The 17,866-nt window shown below is 27.7% G+C and overlaps 1 protein-coding gene across 2 annotated transcripts in view; it reads right to left on the bottom strand.

Moving 5' to 3' along the window:
• The window catches only part of LOC136091301 (uncharacterized), a 127,321-nt gene that overhangs the window by 103,935 nt on the left and 5,520 nt on the right, over positions 1–17,866 (bottom strand). For both annotated transcript variants that reach the window (XM_065818693.1, XM_065818694.1), the window contains exon 2: positions 4,684–4,738. In XM_065818693.1, the coding sequence (XP_065674765.1) occupies positions 4,684–4,738 (55 nt within the window). The remainder of the gene's footprint in view (positions 1–4,683; positions 4,739–17,866) is intronic.

Below are 17,866 nucleotides of genomic sequence, written 5' to 3'. Positions count from 1 at the left end.
CCTTCAAAGGATCCAGGCATCATTATTTTTAAAAGGTTTCAAAGCAGTTGTAAAATCATTGACTGGTCAAACTTGCAGGTATCTAGTTCGAATGACATCGTGCACAGTGCCGTTTCCAGTGTTGCAAATGAAATTATTGCATTTGCTGAAAACCAACTGCAACAGTTTCAGCCTTGTGATGATTATCGCGAACTGCTAGAGCTGAAAATAATGTTTCTGGGAGGCATTCCATATCAAAGATGCTCATTCAAAGCTCCGGCAGGACTGCATCGAGCCAGATGGATGGCCAAGGCTATTTATTCATTGAAAATATGGATGCTGAGAAGCCAGTTTAAGATGACAAAGAAAGAAGAGAAAGGAATAGCAGACAAGTGTCTTTTCACAGTGACACTGTATGTCAAGGCCTGGTTTAGAGCGCCTTTAGCGCCATCTTCGCCTCGTGTTGATCTCGAGCTTATCAAGGAGATCGGCAAATACAAGACACATAATCAAGCAGTCTCTCAAATCGCAATGAAGAAACTTTAGGACATTTGTGGTACTTATCAGAAGAACTGATTGCATTGGCTATCTTTGATGACCAAGTCTCCGATAACACTAAACGTCTGATGGTCAGTGCCCTGCAAGCACCGGGTGCAGAACATCCTTTGAAGAGAATAACAGTTGATCCTACGCTGGTGAGCTCCAATAACTTGGAAGACTTTGTCACCGAGAGCAGTCGTAGATTCTTCACCATCACTGGTCTACCGTCAACTTTTCTCAACAAAGATGTGAAGCTCTGGTCTGCAGATGCTGACTATCAGTTGGCGAAGAACACTGTCAGTAGTATGAGAGATGTGAATGACATAGCAGAACGTAGAGTTGTCTTAATGGACGAATACAACAAGCTGCACACATACGATGAGGAGCAGAAACAGTGCCTTCTCTTAATTGTAAAGAAGTACCGCCAGCGATATCCTGATCGAGCGAAGAATACCCTGGCAATGGACTAACTAGACGGTTTTTGTAACTTTGACAGTCTTAACACAGAAAGACAATAATAATTACAATATGTAACAATGTAACAGTTGTTTAAATGTGATTCAATAAAGCAATGTTGTGCTATGTGATCATATTTGTCCTAATCATTCATATTGTAGAACACTGAACATATGAGCCTTCTGTGGGCACATTTATAGATATAAACTCTGCGGTAGGGACCCCTAAAATGTATTTTTCTCAAATAAATTTTTTACTACAATTATTTTTTCATAAACGTCAATCATTCAAGAGGGTGCCCCGTCAGAAAACTGAAGAAAATATTAAAGAATACTGAGCATATGAGCCTTCTGTGGGCACATTTATAGATATAAACTCTGCGGTAGGGACCCCTAAAATGTATTTTTGCCAAATAAATTTTTTAATACAATTATTTTTTCATAAACGTCAACAATTCAATGGGGTGCCTCGTCAGAAAACTGAAGAAAATTTTTTTTGTAATGAATAAGGACCACCCTAATATATATACATATATATATATATATATATATATATATATATATATATATATATATATATATATATATATATATATATATATATATATATATATATATATATACATATATATATATATATATGTATATATATATATATATATATATATATATATATATATATATATATATATACATCTATATATATATATATACATATATATATATATGTATATATATATATATATATATATATATATATATATATATATATATATATATATATATATATGTATATATATATATATTATATATATATTTATATATATATATATATATATATATATATATATATATATATATATATATATATATATACATATATATATATATATATATATATATATATATATATACATATATATATATATATATATATATATATATATATATATATATATATATATATATATACATATATATATATATATATATATATATATATATATATATATATATATATACATATATATATATATACATAATTTTGAGAGAGATTATTTTTACATAGTCATCAATACTGAACACTGAATAATTTAAACATAAAAGTGAAAATCTAAAGATAAATATATATCTAGTATATATTTATAAAAAAATAAATAATTCAAATAACTGACTTTACGTTTAGAGTAAGGGAAACTTTAAGTTAAGGGTTTTTTATTCTTACTCTTATATCACACTAGTTAATAAAAAATGCTATTTAATAATATATATACATATATATATATATATATATATATATATATATATATATATATATATATATATATATATATATATATATATATATATATATACATAATATATATATATAAATATATATATATATATATATATATATATATTCATATATATTTATATATATATATATATATATATATATATATATAAATATATATATTTATATATATATGTATATAAAACAACTAAGAAGTATGACTAATTTATTCGATTTATTAAAAAAAACCATTTTTTTTGACAAATAAAATTACAAAGCATAATTCGAATATTTCATAGTCACCTTCAATTGTGTAAAAAAAGCTTATATAACTTTATATACACATGCTAAAAGGTAATAAAATATAAATTACAATTTATTTATGAAACTAATTGTAAAAAAGTATTATTATATTTATTACAAGGTATCAAAAAATAAATCATATTTTACATTTTATTGCCTTATAATATTTGTATATAAAATTAAATGAGCTTTTTTTAACTCGACTGAAGATTATAATAAAATATTTGAAACATGTATTGTTATTTTATTTGTTGAAAAAAATGTTTCTTTTTTGATTGGCGGAATAAAATTATTTATTTTCTCTATTGTTTTATTTTTATTGTGCAGAAATGGAGTTTTGTAAATATATATATATCTATATATATATGTATATCTATATATATATTTATGTCTATATATAAATATATATATATAGATATATATATATATATATATATATATATATATATATATATATATATATATATATATATATATATATATATATATATATATATATATATATATATATATATATATATATATATATATATATATATATATATATATATATATATATATATATATATATATATATATATATATATATATATAACGTCTGTTCACAAAAAATCCGGAATGAAAAATTGTTCTTAATTGAATACAAAATTAATCGATTTTTGACAAAAATTTTAACTAAAATGAGTGACTGGACATTGTTAACTGTTTTATAACCGAAAGTGGTCCTAAATCAGCGGCTTTTCAAACTTTAGTTTTGACTGAATCCATAAGGTTGAAAAAGTAGTCTGGATCAAACTCTTTCAACTTTTTCGAATTCTATTCTTAAGGTGGTCAAGACTTTTCGCAGTAAATCCATTTCCATAAACTTTTGCTTTTAAATGTGCCCAAAAATTTTCAATTGGCCCTAACTGCGGTACATTTGGGGGATTATCTTTAGCGTCGACAAAGTTAATACCTAAAGTGTTGTAAGTTTCTAATGTGTGTTTTGGATAATGACATCTCGCTCCGTCAGGCCAAAATAAAATTTTCATGTTTTGATGCTTGGAATTTATAAATGGAAGAAGCCTTTTTGTAATACATTCTTTAGAATAAGTTTTTGCATCCAGTGCACAGTTTTTTACAGCAAAAGAAGGCGATGAATGACCAAAACGACTGATTGCAATCCAAACGAGAACTTTCTCGTCAAACTTTTTTTTGAAGTTGAATTTAATGTTAGGATCAGTTTGAGAACTATCCTTTGTATAGTAGCCAGAGTTTTGTGAACAATTTGCACCATTTACACAGAAATAAGATTCATCGTCCATGATGATTTCAAACTCATTTGATGGCTTGAAAAAAGTTTTTGAAAGTTTTAATAAGTTTTTCTTTTGTTTAATTTCTTGCTTTTCTGTTGTTTTTGGTGCATTTTTTCTTTTGGTATACTTTAGTCCATGCATACTTAATGATCTATTTACGTATGAAACGCTTATCTTATATTTTAGTGCCAATTTTCTTTGCAAAATCCCGATTCTCTCTTCTGCTCTTGCAATCATGGACTCTCTCTTTTCTGGTGTAATTTTAAAAGATTTTCTGCCGCAACCGATTTTTCTATTCATTGGCAAATTATTTTTAGACCTTTTAGTTATGTCATAATTTGTAGATTTAGCGATTCCCATTTTCTTAAAATGATCCACTGTAAATTTCTCTCCACTGTTTATGTTTTGTTTATAAAAATTTCCAATCACATTTATAACATCGTTCTCTTTTAGATGCTCCATGTTTATTTGAATTATTTATTTAGACTCAATTTTGCCACAAAATGAAACTGTTGTTGTTGACCGATTAAATTTAAAAATTTCGAATCGAAAATTCGAAATTTAGAACAATTTGTGTACATTTGAAATCAGTCCGGATTTTTTGTGAATAGACGTATATATATATATATATATATATATATATATATATATATATATATATATATATATATATATATATTATATATATATATATATATATATATATATATATACATATATATATATATATATATATATATATATATATATATATATATATATATATATATATATATATATATATATATATATATATATACATATATATGTTCTTTAAAAAATAACAACGGCTTACCAATTGCTCCATGCAAATAACTAATTGCGAACATTGACATCATTACTTGGTTTATCTATAATGACAAAATAAATTTTTACTGTGTAGCCTTTTATTGACCTGTTGTTTTTTCAAACAAACATTATCTCAAACTTTAAAAACTAATATAAGTTTCATTTTTTATTTTTTTTTATTTTAGATTTTAATCTCAAAATGGCAATTTTTAATAATAATAGCGTGTTCTATTTGTATATTTTTTTGAATATTTAAAAATATCACTTTTAAGGCAACATTTAAATATAAAGATGCGCATAATGATTCAAATTAATAAATCCAAAACAATTTGAGAATAGGGGTTAAAAGCAATACAAGTGTTTCAAAATTCTAAAATTAGCTTCTTATACATAAAATAAACTGCTTTATTATTGCTTTAAAATTTGAATTAACGGATTTTGTAGCATGAATGGGTTTCATAAATTATTGCAGACAAATTGCGATAAATATTTTTAACGTCAAAGAAAAGTGCAACTTGACAGTACAAATATAATAATTCTAAAAAATTTATGATATTTTTTTTTATAGAATTTCATTTTTATTTAATTATGTTTTGGTTGCCAAATTCAACTTTTTTTTATTATAAAGTTTAATATATAAAGTTTAATTGAATTCCATTTCTTTCCTTTTTTATATGTTTACAATTACCATATATATTCTTTTGTTGATGACATTTTTTTTTGGACTTAATATTTACATGTTACAAAACGTGCGATATTACGAGTTTGTAAGTAAAATAGCCTTGCTTGTCCAAACTATTCACCAAACTTATACAAATGATTCATCACAATAAATATTCTGCTAGAGGAGTTTGAATCACAAGTTAAGTATAGCAGTAGTGAGCATATGAGGAATGTGAAAGATTTTCCGTTAAAATCATATCTTGTTGGAATCATTTACCATGTTTAACAGATACATCACACAAGTTTCAAGGAAAAAATAGATGATAACCCATAAAACAATGTTTAAGTAACACATAATAGCTTTGGTTTTCAATGCTATTCTATATGTCTTTGATCAGAGATTCAACAGTTGCAGTTCTATTTTGTCTAAAAAAACAAATGCAATCATTTTAAAAACAACAAGCACGCAATTTTTCGAACTTGTCTTGGAGTGTCTTCAAGTGCTGATAGATAAGCATCCGCCTCAATTGAGGTCCAATGAAAACACCTTCTGCTACTTTTGCAGAACCAACTTTTGAGAACTTTGTTTTAAAAAATGTCATTGCATCACTATCTTTGTTAAGTGGTTTTACCAACTTTATAATAGGGTCTACTTTTTATGTAAAGGTTGCAATTTGTAAAAGTTGCAATTTGTAAAAGTTGCAATATGTAAAGGTTACAACATGTAAAAGTTGCATTATGTAAAGGTTGCAATATTTAAAGGTTGCAATATGTAAAGGTTGCAATATGTAAAGGTTGCAATAAAAACTTTTTTGGTGAAACTGTGAAAATATCTCGTTAAAAACAGACTTCCTCTTAGTAATGAGTATGTCTTGTTTGAAAACTCCAAAGACAAGGAAAACAATGTAACTTAGTCCATCCTACTTTTAGTCTAGTTAGGAACGATTGTAGTTTTAAATACTACTTTTTAAAAAGCGCATATAAATTTTTGTAGTTACTTTAGGTGCTCCTAGGAGTTCTTACGGTCTTATGACAGAACACCGCGGGAGAGCATTTAACAAGAAGTTCACGCCTCCTTTCATATTGATGTCGCTTACTGGGCTGGACCTGGCATCGAACATCGGACTTCTGAGTACTGAGCCAGAATTCTAACCACTGCGCATATGTTGCTCATATCATCAACTGGTGTTTATTTTACTGAATAAGAAGCGAAATATCTTTTAGACGATTGTTCAAATGCTTACGGATGATAAGTTAATGCCAATATGCAACAAAATAGATTTGATGCTCATTTTTGAGACATCATCAAATAAACGGCATTTAGTAAAATTTGTTCCTGATTAGAAAAATGTCATAAACAGTCAATATTGCGCAAAAACATAGTAAATCTGGATTAACATTGAAAAAATGAAACATTTTATGAATGTTCACGATGTGATACTCAAAACACTATTTTTAAAGTGATACTCAAACACTTTTTTATAACAAGATTTTGTTTTAATCTTGATGCATGCATTTTACTTTTTTCTTTAGCAAGCTTCAAATCTCGGGTTAAATCACTTAATTTCAGTTGTAAAAAAAAGTAAGATCTGACATCATTTAAATCAATGTTAACAAAAGAAAGACATTATCTTTATGTGTAATACGTGAGTCATAATCTGTGTCTTTAGCGTCTGTGAGTGTGTTTAAAAAATTAAGATAAAAAAGTCTATATAAAATTTTGTGGCTTAAGAAAAATATATAAACGTAACAGATATGCTATCCAACATTTATATAATATAAAAACGATTAAAGTTTTCATATTTTCACTAAAATTTTAAATTAAAGTTTATATAAAAATAAACTTACTCAAATTATTGCAAACACAGATACTTTTATTAGTTTCCCGAGTTTATAAGACTTTTTAGTCTAATGACTTTTAAGTTTTAAATCAAGTTTTAATTTAACACTGCATAATTATATTTTATCGTTTTAATTTCATTGTTGCTATTAATGTATTCTAAATATTAATATTCCAGTTACCGTTTAATGTTTAACGTCAACATAGTCAGGTCATTTTTTCAGTAATTACTTTGCTTTTCTGAACGCGTTTTTTAAAGTTCACGCGAATTCTACAAGCAAATTAGACCTAATAAGTTTATCTTAGCGTTCAAGGTTTCTTATTGGTGTTGTTATTTGTTTAATTACACGATATAAACTAGAGTAAACTTTTGTTTGTTTTCTGGTTGTTTTTATTTTTCTAATTTTCATAGCCTGATTTCTTTTTTAAGAAGAAATAGTACTAAAATGAATGATGAAGTAGTTTATTTAGAACTGCGTTTCTTTTTGATTTAGTTTTGTCTGTCGCCTTTTTTAAAACAAATTAGGCAAAAAAAAAAATTTATTTTTTTATTTAGGTGTCCCAAGAAGTCCTTACGGTCTTATCACTGAGCACCGCGGATGAACTCTTTCTTAACCGATGTCGCAAAACCTACCTTAAGGGGAGGATTGAACCACGGATTCTTTGTGTCTTAGGCAAGTGCACTACCACTGTGCCACGGCTACTAAGTGGTAGTTTTCTTTTCTTTTTCAGAACAAAAAAAGGAAGATAAAGAGCTCTTGAAACATGCGATTGTTAAATTCGGAATGATCAAAAAATCAAAAAAAATGAAATAATTAAACTGACGTAAAAATTTCAGCACCTATTTTAATCGGATGACTTCAATATTAAAAAAATTCTTTTTATTTTGAAATTTTTTATTATTTCGAATAAATAAGCAAACATTTAATATAATTGACAACATCAACTTCTGCTCAGTGTCTTCGGCAATTTTTTTTCTACTAATGTCTACTCCATAATCAAATTTTTAGCTACACTTATTGTTTTGCCACTCTCACGCAAATATTCTTTGGCAATTCTCCAAAATTTTTTATCGGGCTGGAATAGTGGGCAGTTTGGTGGATATAAACTTTTTTTTATGATTTTGATGTCTCTTAAAATGTACCAGCCTATGGACTTCTTAGAATAATGGCAAGAGCAAGATTAAGCCAGAACCAGCATGGGACATTGTGATTTCGATAAAATGGCAAAACTCTAGTTCGCAAGCAATCCTCGATATAAATGTCCGAGTTTAAAGTTGATGATATGACTTATCCAATATTGCATACTTTAATTTGTTGCTGACACATCCATGACCAAATAAAGAGTAATACTTTGTACCCAGGAACTGTTTGAAGTCACCTGGGAAGTTTCGTCATTCTTAATTATTCATCCATTAATTTTGTGAGCATTTTAGCATTAAGTTTTTACCCTTACGTTTTAGCAGTCAGTGATTGCTTATCGGATCGGTTTGGATACTTAATGGCTTGGATACTTAATGGCTCGTTAAGACTTAAAATTGTTAAATTTTTTAACTTTCCTGACAAAAAAAACTCTGAAACTTTATACCATTTAGCTTGTTTTTTATTTGATAAGCCAGGATTTAGCGTGAATGATTGTCAAATACTTGTTACTGCTTTCTTATCCTTAAAGCAAATCTGTCTCCAAAATAATTTTACTCGTTCGATTGATAGTGAGCTGTTGTATTGTTTTATAACCTTAAAAACAGTAGTTTTGCTAGATTCAAATGCTTTAGCAGTTGAAGGTAACGACGCACAGGGATTTAGTAGATAGCTGTGCTGAATTCTTTTGCGTTTTTCTAACTGTTTTAATGTCACTTTAATGTGGAGAAATTTTGAAAAAAAAGAACATAAAGTGCGGTAATATTATTTATGCAAAGGATATAAAATGCAGTAATAATTTTTTTTCAAAACAGCATTGAGATGCACTTTTGATCCCAAATCGGGGCATTTCTTGTAAAGCATTTCTATTTTAACAGCTGCTCCTTGTTTTATAAATGGACTGGCAAATAATTACTGAGAAATTTGATGAAACTCATACTTTTGTTTTTTTTTTTCACGCCTTCATAGTAACTTTTTTTTCTATTTTAGATGACTTTTAAAAACTTAAATCTGAATAATTTTATTCCACATCGACCACTTTAAAAACTTTTCTTTATTTAAATCAATTTTTGAAAAGAACAAAATATAAATATCCTTGCTTTGAGTTATTGATTGATGTTCAATACTTTATAACTTATTATTGTAAACATCTTTAAAAACAAAAACAAAAAAAAAAACAAAAAAAAAAACAGCAAAAAGACCAACAAAGAAGACTTTTTTTTTCTTTAATAAGCTTATATTAATTTTTTTTTCAGACCATTTACAGCTTATTAGGACTCTTGCCCCGTTAATTTTGAAGAAAACTCAAGTTTGCATGTAAAGTCTATTTTCTATAAGAAAGGAAGTCGTCTTTTTAATGTGTGTTAAACGTGCAGACCAAACTTAGGCATATTGATAACATAAGTATCTCTATCATGACATATATCTAACAAATTTTCAATAATGCTTTCATGTATTTAAAAATATTTATAAACTTTTAATTTTTTTTAAAGATTTTAAAAAATTTTTTTAAAAAACTCTCTCCGTTTCGTTTGCTATAGTATATAATATATTATATAATAATAACCCTAAAGACTATCCCTGCTATCCCAGCTAACCCTGAAGACTACCTTTACTAGCACGTCAGGTAAGCTAGTAGAAGCTAAAACTACTTGATCAGATTGTATTTGTTAACGCCAGTGCATGAAGAAATTTATTGATGAAAATAGGAAGACAATTATTTTCCAATATGACCGACGGTAAATGTATGAGGCTAATCCCATTTTACTCGGATTGATTGAACACAAACCTGTCATCAGACGCCGTCCGAGAACTGAAGTTGGTGCAGCGAAAGCAAAACCTTGGGCAAGTAATTTGTTATATTTTGCTATTAAAAACAGTAATTACATTATTATATGAAAACAAGCCTTCATGAGTTTGCATGCCTCATCGCATATTCAAGTACAGCAACTAACAAATATTCTCTTATCTGGAGTATCAGGTAAAGATGGACGTGGAAGACACAACAATAGACCATCTAAAATCAATGATTAATTTACTGTTAAACTTAGAAGCACATATTGAGTCATTCCGAGTAAAAATATCTTAATATTCTTTCAAAACTTTGAAACATTTGCCCAGCAGATTAGATATTAAAACAATGCATAGTTTGTTGCAAAGCAACACCCCCGTCTTACAAATAAAATTAAGTATGAGTACTACTTTGGACTTTTTTTTTGGATTTGGACGTCCTCAAGTTGACGTGTGCTCAGGATATGAGAACTTGGGATCAAGAATACGCGACAAAAACTTAAACGACATTGCTAATAGAGTGGCGGCAGCTAAGCTCATAGTCAAAAAAAACCTGCTAATAAATTTTATAATAAGATTAGAGACGAAAAAAACCTTGTAATATAAATCCAAATGTAGCTGCACTGTTTTGACTTTATGCAAAACTTTCCACTTCCGTTCATACCTGTTCAAGAGGTATTTACTATCGCCACCTTTGGGTAAATACTTCCAAAATTTAATATCTGAAAAAAATTACGGGCCACTGTTATGCTTGCCATAAAAGACAGGCCCGAAAAGGCCCAAATGAAGTTTGTACCTATCTACAGAACTATATCTTTACACAAACTCCGGATTTTGCTCAAGAACTTCATCTATTCTCTCATGGCTGCCCTACGCATAAAAAAAACATACCCTAGTTCAATTTCTAGTAGCTCTCCAAGCTGGGAAGAGTTTTAAGAAAATTCATCATTTTATTCCTACGCGGGGATTCTCATTCTTTCCCTGTGATAGAGACTTTGGTAATATTAAAAGAAATATACGAAAGCTTGATCGCATCTACCTTGTGGATAAGTATATTGATTTGAAAGTCAGTAGCAAAAAAAATTCCAAACCATTTACGGTTACGAAAATTACGCACAAGGATATTTTAAATTTTAAAGATTGGTGGCCTACTGTTCATTAACAAACCCCAAACTATTATTGATGAAATATGTTTCAGAATATTTAAACTTGTAAAAAATTACGTTGAGCAACAACTGCCCACCAAAAAAGCTTATCAGAAACCAGTTGAAATAAATGAAAAAAAGATAAGTATTATTAAAAAGCTGGAATTTTACATATCCACAAACGCAACTGAGTTTTATAAAAATAAATGTTCCAAAAAAACAACCGGCAGCGTCGAGAAAGATTTTTTTTTGTTGCAATGACTATTGTTTGTTAATTTAGATACTTATTTGTTTAAAAGAGTATAGCTTTTCACATAAAGTTTGCAGTTTTTTAATTCCCTAATTCGTAAAAATTCGATTGTGTCGAAGAATAGTACTTGTCCAAGGATTTTATTTAATTTTTGTGGCTAGAACAACTTTCTTTCATTAACTACCACTATATTACAGATCCTTAGGAAATGGATGTTATCATCTGTTAAGATAACTGGCATGTAAAGTAAATAGTTTATAAACTATAACTGTTTAAAACATAAACATTGATTATCTTGAAATGAAAATTGTTGACTAGTACTGTTCTTCTTTCCACCGATTCATATATATATATATATATATATATATATATATATATATATATATATATATATATATATATATATATATATATATATATATATATATATATATATATATATATATATATATATATATATATATATATTATATATATATATATATATATATATATATATATATATATATATATATATATATATATATATATATATATATATATATATATATATATATATATATATATATATATATATAAATAGATGTAATAATAATAATAATAAAATCATATTGCCTTTTGTTAATGTTTTTATTTAATACTATTATTACTAAATGTAATTACACAAAAAAAAATTATTTAAAAATGTGTTAGTGGCAAGTTTAAAAACAAAGTTCATCGTTCCAAAATTAAAGTTCTCATGCTTTCGTTCAATTTATTTTATTATTTCAAAATTAATTTTGATTTTACTTAAAACTAAAGCTAATCGCTTTTCTTTATTTATTGTAATTTGTCTAAAAAGTAGTTTTATTAAAGAAATGTTTGTTTTTTCTAGAGTAACTATTGAGTTTTTTTAACAAATTAACTAACAACTATTAAACTAATTAAGTTTGTTAAGATTTTTACAAACTAGGCAATTGGCTAAGCAAGTTTTGTTATAATTTTTAAAGAAATTAGAAAAAACGAAAGAATTTTTACCTACCTAGTTAACTTTGTTGTTATTTTTGGTTATTACAAAGGTTAAAAATTATCAAATATTTAGACAACAAAAATAAAATTGATTTGAGTAAGTTTACTACTCAGTTTTAGCTTTAAACGGAACTATATTTATGTATTTTACCTGAAAAATTATTAAAATAAGACTGTTATTTGATGGTATGTATATTTATCGCTTATATTAATACTTAATTTAACGCTGCAGCTGATACCGCTGTTACCAATTCGTGGACCTTTGACACGGAGTTTTTACCATACTTAACCTTTTAATATTTCTCTTTATATTTTTGACCACATGATGAGATATTTTAAGTCTTTATAATCTCTTTATATCTGCTTAATCAGTAATAAGATTGAAAACTTTGCTTCATTATTAATGAGATCGGAAACTTTTTAATTTAATGACTTCTGTAATTAAGGATAAACCTTGTGTTTCTTTTTAAATAAGTATTGTAACTTTTAAAGTCAGGTAATTTATTTAAGTCATGGATTTTAATAATAACGCATTTCAAGTTCTTTATAAATTTTATTTAAAGTATACTATTTTTTAATTTTAAAGTAAATTAATTTTTGTTTTTAAAATTAGAAGACGATGGTGACTCGAGAAGACAATGCTCTTTTCAAATGTCAAAACGTCAAACTCTTTCTAAAGTTAGTGTTTATCTCTGAAACCCTTGCATCTCCTCTATAATATATGTTAAAAAAACAAGATCATTTGAGACCTTATTTTAATGAAATTAAAGAAAATCTGTTTCCTTTTATAATATAAAAAACCTGGTCACTTGACCGTTTGTTTTTTTAAAGTTGTTAAACATTTATTACAAGATATGTCATTAAACAAATATTACAAAAGTAAAGTTGCATGTATAATTAAAGTCTAATTTATATATTTAGATGTAATGATATGTTATTTATTATGTTTTAAAGTTATATGGGTTTATGTTTTGCAAATGCGTAAATATCTTTTACATATTAGTGGTTTTATGTTAGTGTTATAATATCATTTGTTTATAATTTGTAAGCGGTTAATATCTTGTTTGTTTGGTTTCAAATTGTTGTGACTTGGCTTAGTTTACAGCAAGATTGTTGACCTTGCTAGCCAAGTGGTGTACTTTGCAATAAGGTGACTTTGCTTTGTTGAGAGCAAAAATACTGTCCTTGCCAGTCGAGCGGTGTACTGTCATAATGAAACACATAATTTAAATCTGCTTGTAATATGTGTATTCATAAAATGTTTTGGAAATTATTGGCGAAAAAATGTTTTTAAATGTTGTTATGCTCTGTTCTTTTTTGTTAATAATTTATGCGTCTGACAATAAATAAATTTTATTAAAAAACAGGCTTCCTTTTTACTAATAGCTCCTCCCAATTAAAACATTTAATAGTCGCGACTTCCTTCATTAAATATGTTTAACTTAAGTCTTTTTTTTTTATAAAGATTTTTATACGAAGTGTTATATTATAAGTTTTCGTAACTTTCATTAAACTTTTAAAACTTTTTGTGTCATAAAGCTATAAAAGCGTTTTTATGATGGATGATTACATTTTATCGTTCTATGCTAGCAGTACTTGCTAAGCCGTCGGGGCTCATAATTTTTTAATTTGCCTTACTTATGAGTTCTTATTAGTAGAAAGTTTAATTTTTAATTTACTTTTTTTTGTTTTGTTAATTAAACACTAATAATATTTTGTCAATAATTAATAACAACTACTTTAAATATATAACAAAATCAGTTACATTGAATAAATCAATTTATTTATAGCTTTAGTTTTAGTTCTTGATAAAAGTGTGTTATCTTTATACATTGCTATATATGATAGAATATAATTAGATTATTAAATTATGCTCTGTATTATATGCGCACACTTTGTTTTAGATAAGTTTAAAAATGCAAACTCAAACTTCAACTTTTATTATATTAGGCGTAATATTTACACACTCCTTTAATGCTTAATTATGTTTAATAATTTGAGAAATGAAATTATTAGACATCGTCAAAATAAAAGAAACCAAATTGAAACCAAAAATAGATCAAAATAAAAGAAACGAAATTGAAATAGTTGAGCCCAGGCAAGCTGATAGAAAATGTAATCAAAATGAAAGAAATCAGGCTAGGCGAGAACATAACAGGTATAGTATGCATCATATAGTAAGAAATAATATTGTTATAGAGAGTAACTACCTCGGAGAATTAAACTATATTTGTCAGTATTATAGTGCAAAGAGGTTTTTAAATGAAACTCATTTTTTGTGCTGCCATTCAGGAAAAGTTCTATTAGCTCCTCTCTCTCTCTCTACATACGCCGTCGTTTACTGATTTAATGACTGGAAATGATGTTGATCATACTATAAAGCAACATAAAAACACATAAGGAGTTTTAATTCTTCTTTATCATTTCCTTCTTTCACCGCTAAAATAGCTCTTCACTAAAATAATGGCCCTGTCTGTATTAGGGTCTGTCGGCAAATTTTGCATCTTGTTGGAAATTTAAGGCCTGCAGAAGGTATTTAGCCCAAATATTGTCAGTTATATATCTATGATCATAATTCAGCAGTGCCATTCATAATGAAGCAACCTGGTAATGATAATTGTATACATGAGTTAATGCAACTCTTGCAAACTATAATAATGATAATTGTGTACATGAGTTAATGCAACTCTTGCAAACTATAATAAATCAAGAAAACCCATTTGCTCTTGCATATAAAAACATGGTAGAAGTAGAGGATGAAGAAATCCGCCATGCAGTTTTTGAAGGTAGACCAACTTCTGTTGTAAGAATATTTTTGCTTGATGGTCATGATAGACGTTAATAAAATCTTACTTCCCTTGAGGAGGTTGCTTTTATGTTTGTTGAAGATGATGGTGCTCCACCTGCATCCATGAAAATTATTTTACACCCTCGAGGTCAGCCTTTAAGAACAATTTTGCCTATGTCTGCAAACTTAGATCATATATTCTATCCAATATTTTTCCCAAGAGGTGATGCTGGAATGCACAATCAACTGGAGCACAACCATGATTGCGCAACTCGTGTTAAAAACCATGTTATTTTGTCTCAGTTTTTTAATTATAGACTTGCTGTTAGACAAACTTTTAGTCCTATATTTTATGGTAAGAAACTTTTGCAGCAATATGTCGTTGATGCATATGTCAAAAATGAGGGATAGCGCCTTGCTTTTATTAGAAATAACCAAAACAAACTTAGAAGTGAACAATATGTTACATTGCATGAACATGCAATTAATCGTGCTGATAATCTTAATGTAAAACCAGGCCGTGTTGTTATATTGTCTTCCTCATATGAGGGTAGTTCGAGAGCACTAAAAGAAAACTTTGAAGATGCAATGGCAGTCATAAAGAAATATGGTTAACCAGATCTATTTATTACTTTTACTTGCAATCCAAAATAGAGAGAAATAGTAGAAAATTTAAACCCGAAACAAATTGCTAATGACAGATCTGATTTAGTTTGTCGAGTTTTTAAAATGAAACTTAAATTTTTCTTAAAGGATTTTTTCAAGTATGGAGTCTTAGGCAAAGTTGTAAGCCGTGTGCAGGTTATTGGGTTGCAAAACGTGGTTTGCCATATGTACAAATTTTATAAAACTTTGTAAATGCTGATTAGCTTGAAACAGCAGAAGATATAGATAGTTTGATATCAGCAGAAATTTCAGACCCAGCTCATCATGAACTTTATGAAAATATAAAAGCATGCATGATACATGGACCATGTGGAACTTTAAATCCCGATTCTCCCTGCATGAAAGATAGAAAATGCACAGAAACATTTTTTTTAAAATATAATCTTCACACTGTTGCAATTTTTAATTGTTATCCACGCTGTCGACGTGTAAATATCGGAAGAGTTTTCAATATAAAAGGTAATTAAGTTGATAACCGTTGTGTTGTACCTTACAACCCATGGCTTTCTAAAAAATATTATGCGCACATAAATGTTGAAACCTGCATGACTATAAAGTCAGTCTATTATATATATATATATATATATATATATATATATATATATATATATATATATATATATATATATATATATATATATATATATATATATATATATATATATATATATATATATATATATATATATATATATATATATGTATATATAAGTGCATTTACAAAGAGCATGATTGTGCAAATGCTTTCTTATAAGAGCAAGTTAACCATGATAAAATAAACACATTTTTAAATTGTCGCCAATTCGACTTCTGTTTCATCTACCAGATTTTCAGATGACATAGTATGTAGAAGGTGAAGAACAAGCAGCTTTAGGTCGTGCAGCACAAGGTGACACTTATCTAACTGCATGGTTTAAATTAAATGCTAAAAATGAACAAGTCTGACACATCCGTATGTTGAATTCCTTACCACTTTGTTTTTGATAGCAAACATTGTAAATGGAAAGTTAGGTAAAGAGGTAGCAATAAGGGGATTGTGAGGATGAATAAAGTAAGACCTCTAGGTGAAGAATTTTATCATATAATGTTACTTTTGCATGTTAGAGGTCAAATTTCTTTTGAAAATTTGCGTATCGTTTTTAATACATTCTGTGAAGCATGTTCTCAATTACTTCTGTAATAAGACGACGCTGAATGGAGAAATACGTTAACTGGGGCTGTTGCAACTCGGTTGCCAAAACAAATTAGACAATTGTTTTCCGTTATTTTGACCTTCTGTGAATGATGATCCTTTAAATCCTTGGGATGCCTTTAAAGATATTATGATAAAGGATTACGTACACCGTTCCATGCCACCAATAATTGCTGAGCAGGCAGCCCTGCGTCAAATTGAATCTTTAATTAATCAGAATGGTAAAACTGATTGTAATCTTCCTACTTAAGATGAGTTTTAGATTGCGTCCCACAAAATGAAGAGTAGATGTTCAGGTTTTAATTGACGAAACAAATGGAGTTTAGCCATTGTTAAATGATAATCAGCGTCAAGTTGCTAACGCTATCCTTTCTGCTCTAAGTGAGTAACCTAATAATGAAAATAAACAGTCTAAATTGTTTTTGATGAATGCCCCCGCAGGTTGTGGTAAAACATTTACATACAATTATTTATTTGCTGAAACCTGCTGTAAACGTATTTTAACTGCAACAGCTGCATGGACAGGAACAGCTGCAACTCTTTAAAAAAAAGGATGTACCTTTCATGATTTAAGCAAACTTCCTGTGCCGATTTTGGGAAAATGCACAAGCAACGTAACTCCAAATTCTATATACGGAAAATTCCTAAGGCAAGTTAGCCTGTATTTACTTGACGAGACATCCATGAGACCCAAACATGCTTTAAATG

This window comes from Hydra vulgaris, chromosome 15 (genome assembly GCF_038396675.1).
Source record: "Hydra vulgaris chromosome 15, alternate assembly HydraT2T_AEP".
Lineage (NCBI taxonomy): Eukaryota > Metazoa > Cnidaria > Hydrozoa > Anthoathecata > Hydridae > Hydra > Hydra vulgaris.
Note: the sequence above shows the minus strand (reverse complement) of the source record. Positions and strands in the feature narration are given on the sequence as shown.